Source organism: Podarcis cretensis (assembly GCF_951804945.1).
Source record: "Podarcis cretensis genome assembly, chromosome: 4".
NCBI lineage: Eukaryota > Metazoa > Chordata > Lepidosauria > Squamata > Lacertidae > Podarcis > Podarcis cretensis.
In genome coordinates, this window is record NC_137173.1 from 5340841 (window position 1) to 5360800 (window position 19960).

At 45.9% G+C, this 19960-nt stretch overlaps 1 protein-coding gene across 2 annotated transcripts in view; it reads right to left on the minus strand.

Annotated features, from left to right (window-relative positions):
* INPPL1 (inositol polyphosphate phosphatase like 1) overlaps positions 1–19960 on the minus strand; it is a 90406-nt gene that overhangs the window by 35735 nt on the left and 34711 nt on the right. For both annotated transcript variants that reach the window (XM_079973373.1, XM_079973372.1), the window contains exons 3-8: positions 16288–16438; positions 15042–15162; positions 11996–12136; positions 11539–11629; positions 9044–9133; positions 946–1044 (exon numbers count right to left, since the gene is read on the minus strand). In XM_079973373.1, coding sequence (XP_079829499.1) covers positions 946–1044; positions 9044–9133; positions 11539–11629; positions 11996–12136; positions 15042–15162; positions 16288–16438 — 693 coding nt within the window. The remainder of the gene's footprint in view (positions 1–945; positions 1045–9043; positions 9134–11538; positions 11630–11995; positions 12137–15041; positions 15163–16287; positions 16439–19960) is intronic.

Below are 19960 nucleotides of genomic sequence, written 5' to 3' on the forward strand. Positions count from 1 at the left end.
CAGCTATTTATGCTGATCTTATATGGGCCTGTGAAAAGGGGTGTCAGGCTGAGCCCTGGCAGAACAACTCCGTCTTGCAGGCCCTGTGGAAAGATGTCAAATCCCGCAGGGCGCTGATCTCTTGGGGCAGAGCGTTCCACCAGGCTGGGGCCATTGCTGAAAAGGCCCTGGCCCTGGTTGAGGCCAACCTAATCTCTCTGAGGCTGGGGTGTTATTATTTGTAGACTGTAAGGTCCTCCGTGGAGCGTATTATGAGATGTTCCTCAACACACAAGGCAATTATTCGTGCATCTATTTATGTATTTATAGGCTGCCTTTCCTCCAGGGAGCTCGAGGGAGGACGTCCCCGCTGATGCTCACCACAACCCTGTGAGGTAGGCTGAGCCAAGAGTCAGCGGCTGGCCCAAGGTCACCTGGCAAAAGAGCTTTGTGGCCAAGTAAGGATCTGAGCCCTGGTCTCCCAGGCCTTGGTTTGATGCTCTAACCACTACACTGCCGCTGCCTCCTCCATTAATTGGGGAAGGGGCCGTAGCGGTCTTCGCATACAGAATGTCCCAGGGGCATCTCCAGGGAGGATCGGGCCCCTGCCTGAAAGCCTGGAAAGCCTCTGCCAGTCAGTGTTGGCAATGCTAAGCTCCATGGGCCAACGGTGACTCCAAGCAGCTTCACAGGAATGGAGGGAATGCGGAAAGTTAATACACATTCTCCTTTTTGCCACCGTGTAGAAGGAGTTGCAAAGGCGACTGAATCTTGGCCCCCTGGTGACCAGAAGGGTGAATTTGGACGGCCTCTTTGGCTTCTGGGACATTAAGCCCAAAGTGTTCCCTTTGGCAACATAGAGGGCTAAAAACTTGGAGCTCCTTCTGCGCCTTCTCTGCCCGCAGACAACTGCAACTCAGCCTCTGGCTTGAGCCTAAGGAGTGATTGAAAAGACTTGGCTTTTACCTCAAATGCCTGGACAGGAATGCTCTTTGCTTTTCGCGAAGAAGGCAGGGCCAGCCCAGGCTGGGCTGTGGAACTCATGTCCTGGAGAGCTTTCAAAGCCTGCAAGGGGAATAGTCGAGAGTATGATCATAATAATAACTCGGGATTATCCTTGTCGTTGATTTATATTCTGCTTAAACCCAAAACAGGCTTCTAAAGCAGCCTGCAAGGTGTAAAACCAGCTGTGCAGATGTTAATATGTAAATATCGACAATTAAATTAGACAGTTAAGACAACCCTGTTGAAATAATAATAGTAATAATAATAATAGTAATAATAATAATAATAGTAATAGTAGTAATAATAATAAATTTATGCCCTGCCCATCTGGCACTCTGATCCCCTCATGCTTTCTCCCCCCTTATGGGAGAAGGCAGGGACTGGCGGGCCATAGGAGAATTCCATCTCCATCTTGGATTCGATCTTGCCATTGGAGGCTCAGGCGGTTTCAGTAGCTAGGAGGGCCTTTTCCCAGATACAGCGCATTCACCAGCTATGGCTGCTTTTGGACAGAGATTATCTGAACTCCACGCTCCGGCAACTTCCAGATTGGATGACTGCAATGCGCTCTGTGTGGGGCTGCCCTTGAAGACGACTCAGAAACTTCAACTGGCCCGAAACGCATCAATCGGGTCGCTGGCTGGGGTCCAGTTCAGATCACACTATGTTTTCCCCGTTTTAAAATATATATATTTTTATATATATATTTATTAAGATTTTTAAATACAAATACAGAAATAATAAACAGTATAACATATATCATAACATAGTTTCATAACTTCTTTGGACTCCCTCGCGTCTCCCGCTCCCACTTACATCATTGTAAATTTTGCCAGCAATTTATCATCTTGTTTAGATTCTTGTATCCCAGTCATTTGAATATAATCTAATAATTCTCCAAAAGGTTTATATTTTCCTCAATCTCACTTATCGTCCTAATTCTGCCTAATTTGGTGGTGCTCAATTATTTATGATCTAGCATCCTCCTTAACATTCAACCAAATTACAGTATTTTTGTAAATAAATCTTAAATTTCTTCCAATCTTCTTCAGCTCTCTCCTCTCCCAGGTCTCGGATTCTGCCGGTCATCTCAGCCAATTCCATATAGTCTATCAGTTGCATCTGCCATTCTTCCAGTGTGGGTAGATCTTGGGTTTTCCAATGCTTAGCGATGAGTATCCTTGCTGCCGTTGTTGCATACAGGAAAAAAGTTCTGTCCTTCTTTATCACCCTCTGGCCGACAATACCCAGGAGGAAGGCCTCTGGTTTCTTGGGGAAAGTATACTTAAATACCTTTTTCAACTCATTATATATCATTTCCCAGAAGGCCTTCACTCTAGGGCACGTCCACCAGAGGTGAAAGAATGTTCCTTCATTTCCTTTACATTTCCAGCATTTGTTATCAGACAAATGGTATATTTTGGCAAGTTTAACTGGGGTCATGTACCATCTATATATCATTTTCATTACATTTTCCTTCAAAGCATTACATGCAGTGAAGTTCAACCCAGTGGTCCACAACCTTTCCCAGTCCTCAAACATAATGTTATACCCAATATCCTGTGCCCACTTTATCATAGCCGATTTAACCATTTCATCTTGTGTGTTCCATTTTAACAGCAAGTTATACATTCTTGAAAGTACCTTGGTCTTAGGTTCTAACAGTTCTGTTTCCAATTTCGATTTCTCCACCTGGAACCCTAACTTTTTGTCATTTTTAAAGACTTCTTTAATCTGAGCGTAGTGTAACCAGTCTCGCACTTTATCCTTCATTTTCTCCAAACTCTGCAATTTCCAATTGTCTCCATCTTTTTCTAATATTTCCCCATATTTTGGCCATTTGGCCTCCATATTGGGTCTTTTTCGGGCCTTAGCTTCCAGAGGTGATAGCCACCTTGGAGTTTTATTTTCCAATAAGTCTTTATATTTTGTCCAGACATTAAACACTACTTTTCTGACAATATGGTTCTTAAAGGCCTTATTGATTTAACCTTATCATACCATAAGTATGCATGCCAACCAAAAGCATTGTTAAAACCTTCCAGATCCAGAACGTCAGTGTCCTCGAGAAGTAGACAGTCTTTTAGCCAGCAGAAAGCTGCGGCCTCATAATACAACTTTAGGTCTGGCAGGGCAAAGCCCCCTCTTTCTTTCGCATCAGTTAGTATCTTAAACTTAATTCTGGGCTTTTTGCCCTGCCAGACAAACTTAGATATATCTCTCTGCCACTTCCGGAAGCACTCCGTCTTGTCCACAATCTGTAGTGTTTGGAACAAAAACAACATTTTTGGCAATACATTCATCTTGATAGCAGCAATTCGGCCTAACAAAGAAAGTTTCAATTTTGTCCAACTGTCTAAGTCTCTCTTAATTTCTGACCAACATTTTTCATAATTGTCCTTAAATAGATTCAGATTTTTTGCTGTTATGTTTACCCCTAGGTACTTTACTTTTTTAACCACATTTAATTCTGTCTCTCTCTGAAACCGTTCTGACTCTGTATCTGTCAAATTTTTTCCCAATACCTTGGTTTTCTGTTTGTTTAATTTAAATCCCGCCACCCGACCAAAGTCTTGAATCAATTGTAATACTCTTTTCGTACTAGATTCTGGCTCCTGCAAGGTCAAAACTAGGTCATCTGCAAAAGCTTTAAGTTTATATTGTTTCGCTCCGACCTGAATTCCTTCCACCAACCGGTCCCCTCTAATCATATTCAAGAGCACCTCCAGAACCGAAATAAATAGCAGAGGGGAAATGGGGCAGCCTTGTCGTGTTCCTTTTTCAATTTTAAACTCTTCTGTGACCACATTGTTAACTATCAGTTTAGCCTTTTGTTCTGAATATATTGCATCAATCCCATTCTCAAAACCCCGTCCCACTCCCATTTCTTTTAATTTCCCTTCATAAATTTCCAGGAAATATTGTCAAAGGCCTTCTCCGCATCTATAAAAATTAACACTGCTTTTGTATTTATATCTGTTTGCAAAAGTTCCAAAATGTCAATGATGTTCCTTGTATTAGCAAACAGGTGTCTACCTGGGAGAAAGCCTGCCTGGTCCTTGTGAATTACTTCATTTAATACTTTTTAAAATCTACTTGCCAAAATGTCTGCAAATATTTTGTAATCCACGTTTAAAAGAGAGATGGGACGATAGTTCTTAAGTTGTGTCTTTTCAGCTTCCAATTTTGGTATCAATGTGATAAAAGCTTCCTTCCACGATTCCGGCGCCCTCTTCCCCTCCATAATTTCATTGCTAACCTCCATCAGTGGTTGTATCAGATAGTCTTTTAATGTCTTATAATACTTGGAGGTCAGCCCATCTGGCCCTGGGGATTTGCCCAATTGCATGTTCTGAATGGCTTGTTCAATCTCTTGTCGTGTTATTTTGCAATTCAGGATTGATCTATTTTCTTGTGACAATTTAAGTAGTCCATTTTTTTCCAAAAATTGTTTAATCTCAACCTCGTCTTGCGGCCCTTGAGTATATAATTTTTTGAAGTATCTCTGGAAGCACTTTCTAATATCCACAGGGTTCTGAATATTTCTTCCTTCAATCTCTAAATTTGTAACTGTATTTAGTTTTTGTCTCTTCTTCAGTTGCCAAGCTAGCAATTTTCCACATTTATTCACCGATTCAAAAGTTTTTTGTTTCATTAATTTAATCTTCCACTCTATTTCCTGGTTTATCAATTTAGAGTATTGTGCTTGATAAAGTTTAATTTCTCTCAGAATCGGCTGTGACTTCGGGTTTGATCTTAGCTTCTTCTCTAGTTCTTTAATTTTCTCCAAGATCTTATCTTTCCTCTCATTTTGTGTCCTTTTCTTTACAGCATTCTTTTGTATCAAAAAACCCCTCATCACAGCCTTGCTTGCGTCCCAGATAATTCTTTTTTCCACCGTAGTGTTCATATTTATCTCAAAGTAATCCTTCAAAACTTTTTGGGCCTTCTTAATAATCTCCTGATCTCTAAACAAATTGTCATTCATCTTCCATCTAAAGGAGCCGGTTGGTAGTAGTGTCATGTCCATCTTTACTGCATTATGGTCGGAGCAGGTCTTTGGGCAGATTTCCACCTTTCTGGCCTTAGGTGCCAGACCTCTAGATATCCATATTTGGTCGATTCTTGTCCAGGTCAGCTGGGCTTCAGAGAAAAATGTTCCCTCTCTTCCCAAGGGGTTCTTTGTTCTCCAAATGTCAATCAGATCCATATTGTCTGTCATTTCAAAAAAAGTCTTTGGTAGTCTGCCGTCTTTTGTGACATTTTGGCTTTGTGACTTATCCATGTTAGTTGATACGACCCCATTCATATCTCCCATCATGATGATGTTGTTATAGTCCAGATAATCCAGCATAGTCTCATGCAACTTCTTGTAAAATTCCGATTTCCCCTCATTTGGTGCATAAATTCCTAATATCAAAAGCTTCTCTCCTTGATGCTGTATCTCAATTGCCAAAATTCTTCCATGTTCATCTTTAAATAAAAATTTAGGTGACAGGCTCTCTTTTGCATATATCACCACACCTCTCTTCTTTACTCTGTCCGAAGATATGAATTCCTGGCCAAGTCTTTTATTTATTAACACTTTTCTATGGAGCCTGGTCACATGTGTTTCTTGTAAACAAATAATGTCCAATTGTTCTTTTTTTAATATGTGAAATATTTTCCTCCTTTTTTCCGGGATGTTGCAGCCATTTATATTGCAGCTCAAGAGTTGCAGAGACATCCTGAATAAATCTGGTTATTTTCCTGGGGGTGGTATCTTATTCGCTGGATCTTCAGGTTCCAAGGGTGAAGGTACCGCCGGTGCTCCCGGCCCAAAGGGTGATTCAATTCCTTTTTGAAGGTCCTCTCCGTATGCAGTCAGAAATTTGTCTCTATCTTCCAATGTTCTAATTTTAACCTTCTTCCCTCTGAAGGTAAAGGATAGTCCTTGAGGAAACTCCCACCTAAAGATAATTGAGTTGCTCCTCAGCAACCTAACCAATTCAAGGTAGGCAGATCTAAGGTCCAACAGTTGTTTAGGAATGTCTTTGTAAATTTCAATTCTTTTATCCAAAATGTCCAGTGACTTTTCGTAGTGTAGGCCCAAAATCTTATCCCTTTCCTCCTTTGATCTCAATGTTATCAAACAGTCTCTGGGCTTCTCTTTCTTTGCAAATCTTCCAAGCCTGAAAGCTGATACAATTTTAAAGTCCTTTTCCTCTAAATTTCAAAACTTGGAAAATTCTTTAGTCAAAAACTCAGCTAAGTTGCCTTCTTCCACTTCTGGTATCGCCCTTATCCTTAAGTTACTCTCCCGGTTCCGCAGTTCTATCATAGAAAGATAGGTCTGGTGTTCACCTACTTGTTTGCAGAGTGGTCTTACCTCTTGTTCTAAATTTTCAAGTTTTTGGCTAGTGTCCTCAGCCAATTTCCGATTTTCTACTGTGGCCTCCGTCAACTGCCCAATTGCTTGTACGTTCTGTGATACTTGTCCAGTTAATTTATTTAGACATTCTGTATTTTGATCAATTTTAGCTGTTTGCTCATCAGCTTTCTTGTCCAAAGATTCCACTCTCTTGTCCAGAGATTCCAATTTTTCATATATTTTCTCTAAAATAGAAGCAGTTGCTCCTGAGGCCATATCTTCCAATTGTAACTGCTCAGTTTCTCCCTCCCCTGCCTGTGGCAGAGAAGCAGCTTCTTCCTCTGAAGGCAAAGTAGGTACAGATGATCTACGTGTCTGCAAGGCTGAGGTTAAAGTTGTTAAAGTTGTTTGTCTAGTTCTTCCCCTCTTTCTTGCGCCACTCATTCCAGAGTTATCTAAAAGTCAAGGTCAAGCTGAGTTGTTCCCATGAGAAAGCTGCAGCCCAGAGGAAAACAGTCAAACAGGAGGTCGGGAAAAGGAAAGTAGAATAATGTCACTGCTGTAAATCCCCAAATCCTCTAGGGGGAGCTTAAAATGTCTTCAGGGAAGAATCCAATTCTAGTAAAATTATTAAAATCAAATTTAATGTCCCAGAACCTTCAATAACAGGTTTTAAACAGAGTTAGTGTTGACAGCCACATTGTTTCAAACAGTGCATACTGGTGTTTCAAATGATGTTTCAAAATAGCAAGTCCAAACCCCCTCAGATTGTTGCAAATTTTAATACACAGTAGCCAGATCTTGCAAACTGACAGCTCAGTCTCAGGCAGCTCCAGCACCTGGGTTTCTCACTCAAATTGTAGTTCCAATAGAAGAAAGGTATCACGAAGTAAATAAAGGGCAAATATCAATTGCTTAAAGTCCTTATTTCGTTTAAAGGAAAGTTCAGTGGGTGCTCAGATCAGTTAGGTTAAAAGTTCTTTCTATGCCCCCACTCCTCCAGCTCTTTGCTTTGAAGTTCAGTGGCAGCGGAAGACGGACTTCCTGTTTTACGTCACTCCGCTTTCAGCCAAATTCAGTATTTTTTAGTCTCAAATTTTTTAAAGTCCTTCTTTACTCACGGGTTGTTGCTTTTCCGAATCAGAAGTTTCCAGGAAAAAAGGTCAGCGCTCACCGGCAGCAGCAGCGCGGCTTCACTCCGCAGATTGTGAAACGACTCACAGTGCCGCTACCCCCTCCACGTTCCGGAGCCCCTTACGGGGTTCCTTCAGCGTTTCAGGGGCAGCTTCTGGCGCCCGCCGAGTCCCGAGACCACAGGCTTTTGCTGCCTGTGGGTTTCCCGAATGGGTCTCCGCTTCGCCGTAGCGGACGACCCGGTTTCCACGGAGCTCCTCCTCACAGAAAGAAGAGGACCGCCATTGCCGTTTGCGCTGCCTCCGGAAGTCCGGTTGCCAGGCCATTTCAATTCAAGATGTGTCTGTTGGCATTTGAAACCCTAAACGACTCAATCCCCAAACAAACGAAAGGGGGCTTCCAGGGGCCAAGATCAACACAGGGGGCCGTCTTGACAGTTCCACTGCCCTCAGAAGCTCGGGCAGGGTGTAAGCTCGGGAGAGGGTCTCCTCTGTGGTGGCCCCTAAGTCCTGGGACTCCCTCACCAAAGAGCTGCGCCTGGCACCTTCAGAGGATGCTGAGGACGCCCCTTCTTTACCTTCTGGCTTTTGACACTTGCATTATCAGAGCACGCCTAATTTCCACAGGCTGAGTTAATAATAACAACAACAACAACAATAACAACAGCAACAATAATAACAACAACAACAACCATCTGGCTGGGTCTCCCCGGCCACTCTGGCCTGCTTCCAGCAAAAGATTAAAAATATTAATTGAAACATCAGTCATTAAAACTCCACTAAACTGGGCTGCCTTCAGATGTCTTCTAAATGTCAGATAGTTGTTTATTTCCTTGACATCTGATGGGAGGGTGTTCCACAGGGCGGGCGCCACTACAGACAAGTCCCTCTGCTGGTTCCCTGTAACTTCACTTCTCACTTCTTAAACTGTTTTTAATATTGTGTTTTAATGCTCTATCCCACTCCGGGAGCTTAAGGCACAGGACAGATAATAAAGTGTTGGTGCTGACCTTTAACACCCTAAATGGCCTAAGTCCTGTATACCTGAAGGAGCGTCTCCACCCCCATCGTTCTGCCCGGACACTCAGGTCCAGCTCCGAAGGCCTTCTGGCGGTTCCCTCGCAGCGAGAAGTGAAGTTACAGGGAACCAGGCAGAGGGCCTTCTCAGTGGTGGCGCCCGCCCTGTGGAACGCCCTCCCACCAGAAGTCAAGGGAATAAACAACTATTTTATTTTTAAAAGACAACTGAAGGCGGCCCTGTTTAGGGAAGTTTTTAATGTCTGATGCTGTATTTTTTTTTAATATTCAGTTGGAAGCCGCCCAGGGTGGCTGGGGAAACCCAGCCAGATGGGCGGCGTATAAATAAATTATTATTATTATTATTATTATTATTATTATTAATTATTATTATTATTATTATTATTATTATTATTAACAAGCAGCACCAGCATGGGGTTCCATCCCATTCTCCTTCCAGAGAATACGGGGAAGAGCAGAGGGTGTCCCCCTCGCCAGGTTTCGTGGCTGCAGCCCAGCAACAGCCACCAGACCCGTCAGTGAGGAGTCTGGCACTCACCTTTTTCTCAATACTAGACAGGAAGTCCTTCAAGACAGACAGCTTCAGGACGAGGCTCTCCAGCTCCTGCTCTCCGGTTTGGCTGGCCGTCTGGGGACCATAAGAAGGAGGGTTGGAAAACAAAGACCCGGGAGAAGTTTTCTGGCACAGGAGGGGCAGGAGATGCTTGGGGGCCCAAGAACTGATTCTGGGGGTGCCAGAGTCAAGTCCTGTTCCAGGGCTTTGTGGAATTGGGCCTCTACAGCTTTTCTAAGCAGCAAACCAGAAAGAACACGGAGGAAGGGCTGGTAATGGATACAGTGGTTCCTCGGGTTAAGTACTTAATTCATTCCGGAGGTCCATTCTTGAAACTGTTCTTAACCTGAAGCACCACTTTAGCTAATGGGGCCTCCTGCTGCCGCCACACCGCCAGAGCACAATTTCTGTTCTCATCCTGAAGCAAAGTTCTTAATCTGAGATACTATTTCTGGGTTAGCAGAGTCTGTAACCTGAAGCGTATATAACCCGAGGTACCACTGTACACAGGTTTTTTGGTGAAACTGATCATCATCAGCACTTGCGAAAACCCTGTGCTCTGCAAGCTCCAAGGATCAGCTAATTGCTGAGCCCTTACCTGCCCCACACCTGACACAACGTATGATGTCCCAGGTAGGACAGGTGGGAACAGAAATGAGCTCACAGGTTTCGGGATTCAGGTTCCGTCCCGTTGAATGAGAGGGACGTGGGTGGCACTGTGGGTTAAACCATGATGGGGTGAGCTCCCGTTGCCCGGTCCCGGCTCCTGCCAACCTAGCTGTCTGAAAGCACGTCAAAAGTGAAAGTAGATAAATAGGTACCGCTCTGGCGGGAAGATAAACGGTGTTTCCGTGCGCTGCTCTGGTTTGCCAGAAGCGGCTTAGTCATGCTGGCCCACATGACCCAGAAGCGGTATGCCGGCTCCCTTGGCCAGTAAAGCGAGATGAGCGCCGCAACTGGACCTAATGGTCAGGGGTCCCTTTACCTTTAGCTCTGATTCAGTAAAATACATAAATTTATTTACTAGCCATCATGACTAGTAAATAAATACATAAAATCAGAGAAATGAATAGGAGGGGGGGAGGATAAGGTAGCAACAGCCTTACCCTCATATGTCTAGTTTTATTTATTTATTTGGCTCCACTTATGCCCAACCTTTTCCTCCCAGGAGCTGACGGTGTCCTACATGCTTGTCCCTGACTTCAGTTAACCCTCACAACCCTGTGAGGTAGGTCGGGCTGAGAGAATGTCACACACAGCGAGCGTCATGGCTGAGCAGGGATGCAAACTCTGCTCTCCCAGAAAATAGACCAACGCTCTAACCATTAGACTACACTGGTTCTCAAAAGCAGCCCACCTTCGGTTGGGGTTCAGTCGAGGCCACTTTCAGAGGCCTTTGGGCTCAGGGGGACTTCCTGGAGAGCAAAACATGTACCTCTCTAAATGACTTGGCTGAAGGAATTGAGGGGGTGCTCATCCAGTTCGCAGGTTGGACACCAAACTGGGGGAGGGGGCAGCTAATGTCGTAGAATCAGAATTCAAAATGACCTTAACAGATTGAAGCCCAAACGGAGTGGTTTTCATTCCTGCACTTAGGCAGGAAGAACCAGATCCACAAATATAAAATGGGGGGGGGCACCTGGCAAGGATCTAGGGGTCGTGTGGACCACAAGTCATGAATCAACCATGTGATGCAGCAGCAAAAAAAAGTTAACGCTATTCTAGGCTGCATCTACAGACGTCTAGTGTCCAGATCAGGGGAAGTCATAGTTGTGCTCTATCCTGCCTTGGTCAGAGCCCCAACCTGGAGTCCTGTGTCCAGTTCTGGGCAGCACAATTTAAGAAGGATGTTGACAAGCTGAAATGTGGGCAGAGCGGGGCGACCAAGAGGATCCAGAGTCTGGAAACCAAGCCTGATGAGGAACAGTTGAAGGAATTGGGTCTGTTTAGCCTGGAAAAGCGGAGACTGAGAGGAGATAGGAGTGCCATCTTCAAATATCTCAAGAGCTGTCCTCTGCTCATTTCAGTTTCCCTTTTCTAGACCTTTTCCAGCTCTGTAAAATCCGCTAGGTAAAGGTAAAGGGACCCCTGACCATTAGGTCCAGTCGTGGCCAACTCTGGGGTTGCGGTGCTCATCTCACTTTATTGGCCAAGGGAGCCGGCGTTTGTCCGCAGACAGCTTCCAGGTCATGTGGCCAGCATGACTAAGCTGCTTCTGGGGAACCAGAGCAGCGCATGAAAACGCCCTTTACCTTCCCGCCGGAGCGGTACCTATTTATCTACTTGCACTTTGACGTGCTTTCGAACTGCTAGGTTGGCAGGAGCAGGGACCGAGCAACGGGAGCTCACCCTGTCGCGGGGATTCGAACTGCCCTAACCCCAAAAAGCCGCTTTTCATCTTTCCTTGAAGAAAAAGGTGCTCCAGCCCCTCAGTTATTGCGGGGGCGGGGGGGTTTTCTGCTTTCAATCGCCACACCCACCTGCTGCAAGATCCGGGAGGTCATGGGGGAGCTCTGCTGGTCAAACACCTTAGACAGGATCTCCAAGCCAGACAAAACCTTGTCCACCTCACTGGAAGAACAAGAACCAGGTTTTATATTTCTGCGGCAGAGCAGTCCTTTCTGCTACCCCCCCCCACACACTTCCTGATTCTCCTTATTCTCTCTCTAGCTCTTCAACCCAGACATTTGTCAGACTGTGAGGCTTTTTTTATTATTATTATTATTATTTTCTTTAATTGTCTGAACTAACTGCATGCAATGCCAAGAACCGCTTCTGCTTATTTTGAGGTTTCCAGCTGCTCTGAGCCCTGATTTGGAGAGCTGGCCTTCTCAGCAACCCTCTTTCCACCTCTGTTTACCCAAAGCACCGTTTCTTCAGCCGCATATTATGTCAACAGGCAGGCGGACGTTGCTCTGCTCCCCTTTCCCATCTCACCTGTGCAGGCGTTTGCAGGAAGTGACAAGGGTTTTGTTCAGGTGGGGCAGGCTGCTGGCCCCAGCCTTCACAGCCTCCAGATCCAGGGAGTAGCTGCCTTTCAGGTACTCGTGGGAAACGGTGCTGAGCCCGTTGGTGGTGCTGGAAGAGGAATAATAATAATAATAATAATAATAATAATAATAATAATAATGTATTACTTATACGTCACCCATCTGGTCAGGCCTCCCCAGCTTCCAACAGGATATTAAAAACACAATAAAAGATCGAACATTAAAAACTTCCCTAGATTGCCCTCAGATGTCTTCTAAAAATCAGATAGTTGTTTATTTCCTTGACATTTGATGGCAGGGTGTTCCACAGGGTGGGTGCCACCACCGAGAAGGCCCTCTGCCTGGTTCCCTGTAACTAGGTTTCTCGCAGTGAGGGAACCGCCAGAAGGCCCTCAGAGCTGGACCTCAGTGTCTGGGCAGAACGATGGGGGTGGAGTATACCGGGCCAAGGCCATTTAGGGCTTTAAAGGTCAACACCAACACTTTGAATTGTGCTCGGAAAAGTCCCGGGAGCCAATGTAGGTCTTTCAGGACCGGTGTTATGTGGTCTTGGTGGCCGCTCCCAGTCACCAGGCCACCTGACGCATTCTGGATTAGTTGTAACAACAACAACAACAACAACAACAACAACAACAACAACAACAACAACAATAATAATTTATTATTCATACCCCGCCCATCTGGCTGAGTTTCCCCAGCCACTCTGGGCGGCTCCCAATCGAGTGTTAACAACAATACAGCATTAAATATTAAAAACTTCCCTAAACAGGGCTGCCTTCAGATGTCTTTTAAAAATAAGAGAGCTGCTTATTTCCTTGACATCTGCTGGGAGGGTGTTCCACAGGGCGGGCGCCACTACCGAGAAGGCCCTCTGTCTGGTACCCTATAACATTACTTCTCACAATGAGAGAACTGCCAGAAGGCCCTCAGTGCTGGATCTCAGTGAAGTTTCCAGATCACCTTCAAAGGTAGCCCCACATAGAGTGCATTGTAGTAGTCCAAGCGAGAAATAACTAGAGCATGCACCACTCTGGCAAGCCAATCTACAGGCAGGTAGGGTCTCATTCTGCATACCAGATGGAGCTGGTAGACAGCTGCCCTGGACACAGATTTGACCTGCGCCTCCATGGACAGCTGTGAGTCCAGAATGACTCCCAGGCTGCACACCTGGTCCTTCAGGGGCACACTTACCCCATTCAGGACCAGAGAGTCCTGAAGGCATGCTGGAATGTAAACAGGCATGTGACATGCAACAATCCACATATCTGCAGCAAAAAGTGGAATAGAATCCCAACACATGGTGGGGGGGGGGGGAGAGAACACCCTGAAACTGAGCAGTCAGCTTTGTCTTTGAGCAAAGGAGGCGAGGGGTTCAAGTGGCAAGAAAAAGAGATTCTGACTAAACGTTAGGAAGAACTTTCTGACAGTATGAGGCGCTGGACTCTCCTTCCTCGGAGGTGTTAAGCAGAGGTTGGGTGGCTATCTGCCAGGGATCATAGAATCATAGAATCATAGAGTTGGAAGAGACCACAAGGGCCATTGAGTCCAACCCCCTGCCAAGCAGGAAACACCATCAGAGCACTCCTGACATATGGTTGTCAAGCCTCTGCTTAAAGACCTCCAAAGAAGGAGACTCCACCACACTCCTTGGCAGCAAATTCCACTGTCAAACAGCTCTTACTGTCAGGAAGTTCTTCCTAATGTTTAGGTCGAATCTTCTTTCTTGTAGTTTGGAACCATTGCTCCGTGTCCGCTTCTCTGGAGCAGCAGAAAACAACCTTTCTCCCTCCTCTATGTGACATCCTTTTATATATTTGAACATGGCTATCATATCACCCCTTAACCTCCTCTTCTCCAGGCTAAACATGCCCAGCTCCCTTAGCCGTTCCTCATAAGGCATCGTTTCCAGGCCTTTGACCATTTGGGTTGCCCTCCTCTGGACACGTTCAGAGCTTTAGTTGAGATCCCTGTCTTGCAGGGCGGGTTGGACTAGATGACCCTTAGGGGTCCAACTCTACATTTCTATCATTCTGTGACTAGATGGGTCCCTGTGGGCCTGATCCATCAGGCCTCCTCTCAGGTCCTTACGATATAACAGAGGTACAGAGGGGAAGGCAACTTTCCCATTATTATACATTCATCCATTTTTGTTTTGAGTGCTTTGTTTAAAAAAAAAGGTCTCAAAGCAATTTAAAAACAAAGCAAAATTCAAAAATATAAAATCATTTTGTATAAAGAAGGGTGTTCTGGATATTATTGCCCCCAAAGGGCTGCTTGTGGCTAGTAGCTATTGATAAGCTTTCTCCTCCATGAATTTGTCTAAACCTCTTTCAAAGCCATCCAATTTGGTGGCCATCACTGTCTCATGTGGGAGGGAGTTCCACAGTTTAACTCTGTGCTGCATCCTGAATCTCTCAACATTCTTACTTGGTGCCGAGAGCAGTGGGGGCTCAGTACATGTTAAATCGCACCAAGCCGTTTTATGGGAAGCAGTTCACAAACGAAACAAATAGATAAATACGATTTCAGAGGTACATTTCGCAATTTGATAATCTTCCATCACATCTAAAGGGGGAAAGAAAACGGACCTGGTCAAATTTGGGAAGGGGGGATGAAGACCACCAACATCTGCAAGGGGGGTGGGCAGCAAAAAAAAACCCAGCATACCCCACCGGCAGAGACTCACATTCACACATGGGGTATATACAACGGCACACACCCTTATATATGTATACACACACATATACAAACATACCACTTGATTGTTTTTTTAAAAAAAAAAACACCTCAAAGCTGTTTAATAAAATAAAAAAACAAATGAATAGTAAGAACAATTTAAAAAAATTTAAAAGCAGCAATAAATTAAAAACATATCAGGATTTGTGCGTAGGCTAAACAAAAATGTTTTTAGCCGAGTAAAGGAGTAAAGCAAAAGGGGCTGGCTGATGTCAAGTGGCAGGGAGTTCCAGAGATGCGGAAGGGGTATTACTTACCTTTCGAATGCCCCGTCCTGCACAGCAGGGGCGTTGCTAGCCAGGCCGGCGGCAGTGCTGCCAACAGGAAGGCTGGTGGACCCCGATCGGGGCGGCAGAGGGGGCTTCTCGTCCTCCCCATCTGTGGAAGGCAGAAGGCAAACGGTCGGCTGAAACAGAATGTGTGGGCTGGCAGGGTTGTTGTTGTTTCGTTTAATACAAAAAAAACCCCAAAACAATAAAACTATCAGGAAGGAATAAATTAACACACCTGGAAAGTTGGAATATCAATAAACTAAAAGCAGATTAAAACTCACACCAGCTTCCTAAACATGTGGGCAGGCTTCTCTGAACAAAAGTGCTTTTTAGCAGGTGCCGAAAAGAGGGCAGCGAGGGTGCCTTCCTGGGGTCAAGAGGCAGGGAGTTCCAAAGTTATCTGTATATTTAATTTTTAAAAAAATATATACACTTGCATATCAAGTTAAGGACGTGGGTGGCGCTGTAGGTTAAACCACAGAGCCTAGGGCTTGCTGATCAGAAGGTCAGCGGTTCAAATCCCCGTGGTGGGGTGAGCTCCCGTTGTTTGGTCCCAGCTCCTGCCAACCTAACAGTTCGAAAGCACAAAGTGCAAGTAGATAAATAGGTACCACTCCGGCGGGAAGGTAAAAGGCGTTTCCGTGCGCTGCTCTGGTTCGCCAGAAGCAGCTTAGTCATGCTGGCCACATGACCCAGAAGCTGTACGCCGGCTCCCTCGGCCAGTAAAGCGAGATGAGCGCCGCAACCCCAGAATCATCCGCGACTGGACCTAACAGTCAGGGGTCCCTTTACCTTTAAATATCAAGTTCTTGCAAATGTGGAACAGGAATTATGTGGCGCTTGTAATAGGGCCAGTTCTGCTGATCGAAGCGGTCGATCTTGTAGGTAAGCTGGTCCCAAATTGTCAAGCACTGTATCTCACTTGGCCCTTGAGGGCTTCTCTGCCTCCCATTGGGCAAGGGCATTCAGGCCTCGGCTGGGTCAGAATAATGATTCCCTAAGGCAGTGTTGGCCAAACTTGGGTCTCCAGCTGTTTTTGGACTACAGCTCCCATCATCCCTAGCTAACAGGACCAGTGGTTAGGGATGATGGGAGTTGTAGTCCCCAAACAGCTGGAGACCCAAGTTTGGCCAACACTGCCCTTCCTGTCCCTGTTGGTGCAAAGGGCTTTCAGGAGGGGAGCAGACAAGATCGACCACCTGTGGGTTGGGGTTCAAAGGTGTGCTTGTACCTGAGTAGTCCCTGTCCTCCACATTCTCCTTGTCCTTCTCCCGTTCCACAGGGAAGAGCAGCGTGCAGACGAGGCCTTGGTTCGGTTGCAGGTAGAGGGTGATGAGGTCACTCAGGGTCTTGAACCGCCTCACCTGGACCCCTTGAGATGTCTGCAGGGAAAGGAGGGAGCAGGACCCATCAGGGCAAAGACATTCTGATCAGCTCACCTCAAAAAGGATGTTGGAAAAGGGTTCAGTATACCTGAAGGAGCATCTCCACCCCCATCGTTCTGCCCGGACGCTGAGGTCCAGCTCCGAGGGCCTTCTGGCGGTTCCCTCATTGCGAGAAGCAGAGCTACAGGGAACCAGGCAGAGGGCCTTCTCGGTAGTGGCCCCCGCCCTGTGGAATGCCCTCCCATCAGATGTCAAAGCGATAAACAACTACCTGACATTCAGAAGACATCTTAAGGCAGCCCTGTTCAGGGAAGTTTTTAATCTGTAATATTTTAGTGTATTTTTGGTTTTTATGGAAGCCGCCCAGAGTGGCTGGGGAAACCCAGCCAGATGGGCGGGGTACAAATAATAAATTATTATTATTATTATTATTATTATTATTCAGAAAACGGCAGCCGAAAGGAGGATCGAGGGTGGGTGTGGAGCGATTCCCCCTTGAAGAAAGTTCGCAACGTTTAGGATTTTTAGGTTTGGAGAAAATGCAAGAAAGAGGCAGCATGATAGAAGCTTGGCACAGAGGAAGCGGATAGAGAAACGTTGTTCTCCCTCTCTCATGGCACTAGAAGTCAGGGATGGAGTTAGACTACGGAACTCCCTGCCACAGGCAGTGATGGCCACCAACCTGAATGGCTTTAAAATAGTAACAGACAAATTCATGGAGGGGGAGAGGGCTGTCGATGATAACTATGCTCTGCCTCCCCAGTTGAATTGGTTGTTAAAACGCTCTCTAATAATTTTAACTCTGGGAAGAGACTGTCTCCTATCAACTATCAGCACCCCTAACAAACAACATTCTTTTGGGGGATGCCATTGAGGGGTCAGCAAACTTTTTCAGCAGGGGGCCGGTCCACTGCCCCTCAGACCTTGTGGGGGGGCGGACTATACAGTCATAACTCGGGGTACAGATGCTTCAGGTTGTGTTTTTCAGGTTGCGGACCGCCGAACCCCGGAAGTACCAGAACGGGTTACTTCCAGGTTTCGACGGTCGCACATGTACAGAAGCGCTAAATTGTGCTTTGAGCATGTGCAGAAGCACCAAATCGCAACCCACGCCTGTGCAGACGTGGGTTGCGAACGCTGCGGGTTGCAAACGTGAATCCCACACGGATGACGTTTGCAACCAGAGCGTCCGCTGTATTTTGAAAAAAAATATGAACGAATTCCTATGCCCCCAAAAAACCCAGAGATGCATTTTGAATAAAAGGACACATTCTACTCATGTAAAAACACGCTGATTCCCGGACCGTCCATGGGCCAGATATAGAAGGCGATTGGGCCGGATCCAGCCCCCGGGCCTTAGTTTGCTACCCATTATAGGGGTCAATGTTAACCAGGTGAGATGGAGCATCTTTGAGCTTCTGCATTTTAAGCAGAGATTGCCACCCCACCTGGCTGCGGTCGGCAAGGAACAAATTATACAACCTCCCCTGTCCTGAAACAAGGAGATGGAATTGTAAAAGGAGAAAAAAAATGTCATAGCATTGAGGAATTTGTCAGTGCTGAGTAGTAACAAAATATATTCATTAAAGCGGTAAACGTACTTTATAAGTGAATCTTAAGACTTGTAGAAAGCTGTTGTTTTTACTACTGCTAGCCATTGACAGAGAGGGGGAGAAAATCCAGCTGCGAGAAGCTCAAATCAGCCATTAACACATTGAGTCTCCCTTGGAAGTTTTTCATCTTCTTTCAAAACTGAGTTTTAGATGTTTTCACTCAATGACTTTGTAAGTAATACTGCAAGTTACCTTGCAGAACCATATCGGGTGATGGAATTATACAGTGGTACCTAGGTTCTCGGGACGCAGGTGGCGCTGTGGGTTAAAGCCTCAGCGCCTAGGGCTTGCCGATCGAAAGGTCGGCGGTTCGAATCCCTGCGGCGGGGTGCGCTCCCGCTGCTCGGTCCCAGCGCCTGCCAACCTAGCAGTTCGAAAGCACCTCCGGGTGCAAGTAGATAAATAGGGACCGCTTACCAGCGGGAAGGTAAACGGCGTTTCCGTGTGCGGCTCTGGCTCGCCAGAGCAGCGATGTCACGCTGGCCACGTGACCCGGAAGTGTCTCCGGACAGCGCTGGCCCCTGGCCTCTTAAGTGAGATGGGCGCACAACCCCAGAGTCTGTCAAGACTGGCCCGTACGGGCAGGGGTACCTTTACCTTTACCTTTTACCTAGGTTCTCAAATGCTTTGGTTCTCAAACTCCGAAAACCCAGAAGTGAGAGTTCCGGTTTTCGAACATTTTTCGGAAGCCAAATGTCCGATGCAGATATCAGCTATTGTTTCCAGGGCGCCTGCACCAATCAGAAGCTGCGCCTTGGTTTTTGAACATTTTGGAAGTCAAACAGACTTACGGAACGGATTAAGTTTGGCACTTTTGTTTTTGCTATTTATTTTGTGGCTTTTTGGTGGCTTTTTCGGTTACAGTGGTACCTCGGGTTACAGACACTTCAGGTTACAGATGCTTCAGGTTACAGACTCTGCTAACCCAGGAATAGTACCTCGGGTTAAGAACTTTGCTTCAGGATGAGAACAGAAATCGTGCAGCGGCGGCGGCGCAGCAGCAGGAGGCCCCATTAGCTAAAGTGGTACCTCAGGTTAAGAACAGTTTCAGGTTAAGAACGGACCTCTGGAACAAATTAAGTTCTTAACCTGAGGTACCACTGTAATTTGTTTTTGCGACTGTGTGGAACCCAGTTCAGCTACTGATTGATTGTGTGACTGAGGAAATGGATAAAAGCCGCCCATGCAAACAATGACTATCATCAGTGCAGGTAAGAATTTTTTTTTTTTTTTAATTTTATCATCTACAATACTGTACTATTTATTTTATAGTACAGAACATTGATTATTGCTTTCATTTTACAGATCAGTAATCTCATTAGATAGTAACATTCATGTTAAATGGCTGTTTTAGGGGTTGTTTTTAAAGTCTGGAATGGTTTAATCCATTCTGCGTTACTTTCTATGGGAAAGCGCGCCTTGGTTTTGGAACACTTTGGTTTTGGAACGGACTTCCAGAACGGATCAAGCTTGAGAACCAGGGTATCACTGTAATGCAAAATTCACCCATCATAACCCACCAGTCATTTTGAATGCAGGGCAGACAGAGAAGTATCATCAACGAGGAAGTTTGGGCATGGACCTCCAAGTACCAGAGCCATTTCTCTGTCCCTTAATTGTACCCTTTCACTGCTAGCAGATCTCCTTGAACCTCGTACACAAAACACACCGCCCTTTCCCAACCTGGATGTTTGGCATGACGCCTCCCACCAGGTCCCTTTGTCCCCGAGGCCGTGCTCTGAGCCAAACAGCTTCCCACGGCACAAAGGTCACAGGCAGACTTCCTCGAGCGCCACTGCCAGCCCACAAGCGTCACCGCTGGGGGGGAGATCAGGAGGACAGAAGCTACCGTTCAGGAACCCGGAAGTGACAGAGGTCAGTCGCCGCAAGATCAGTCTGTGCCTTG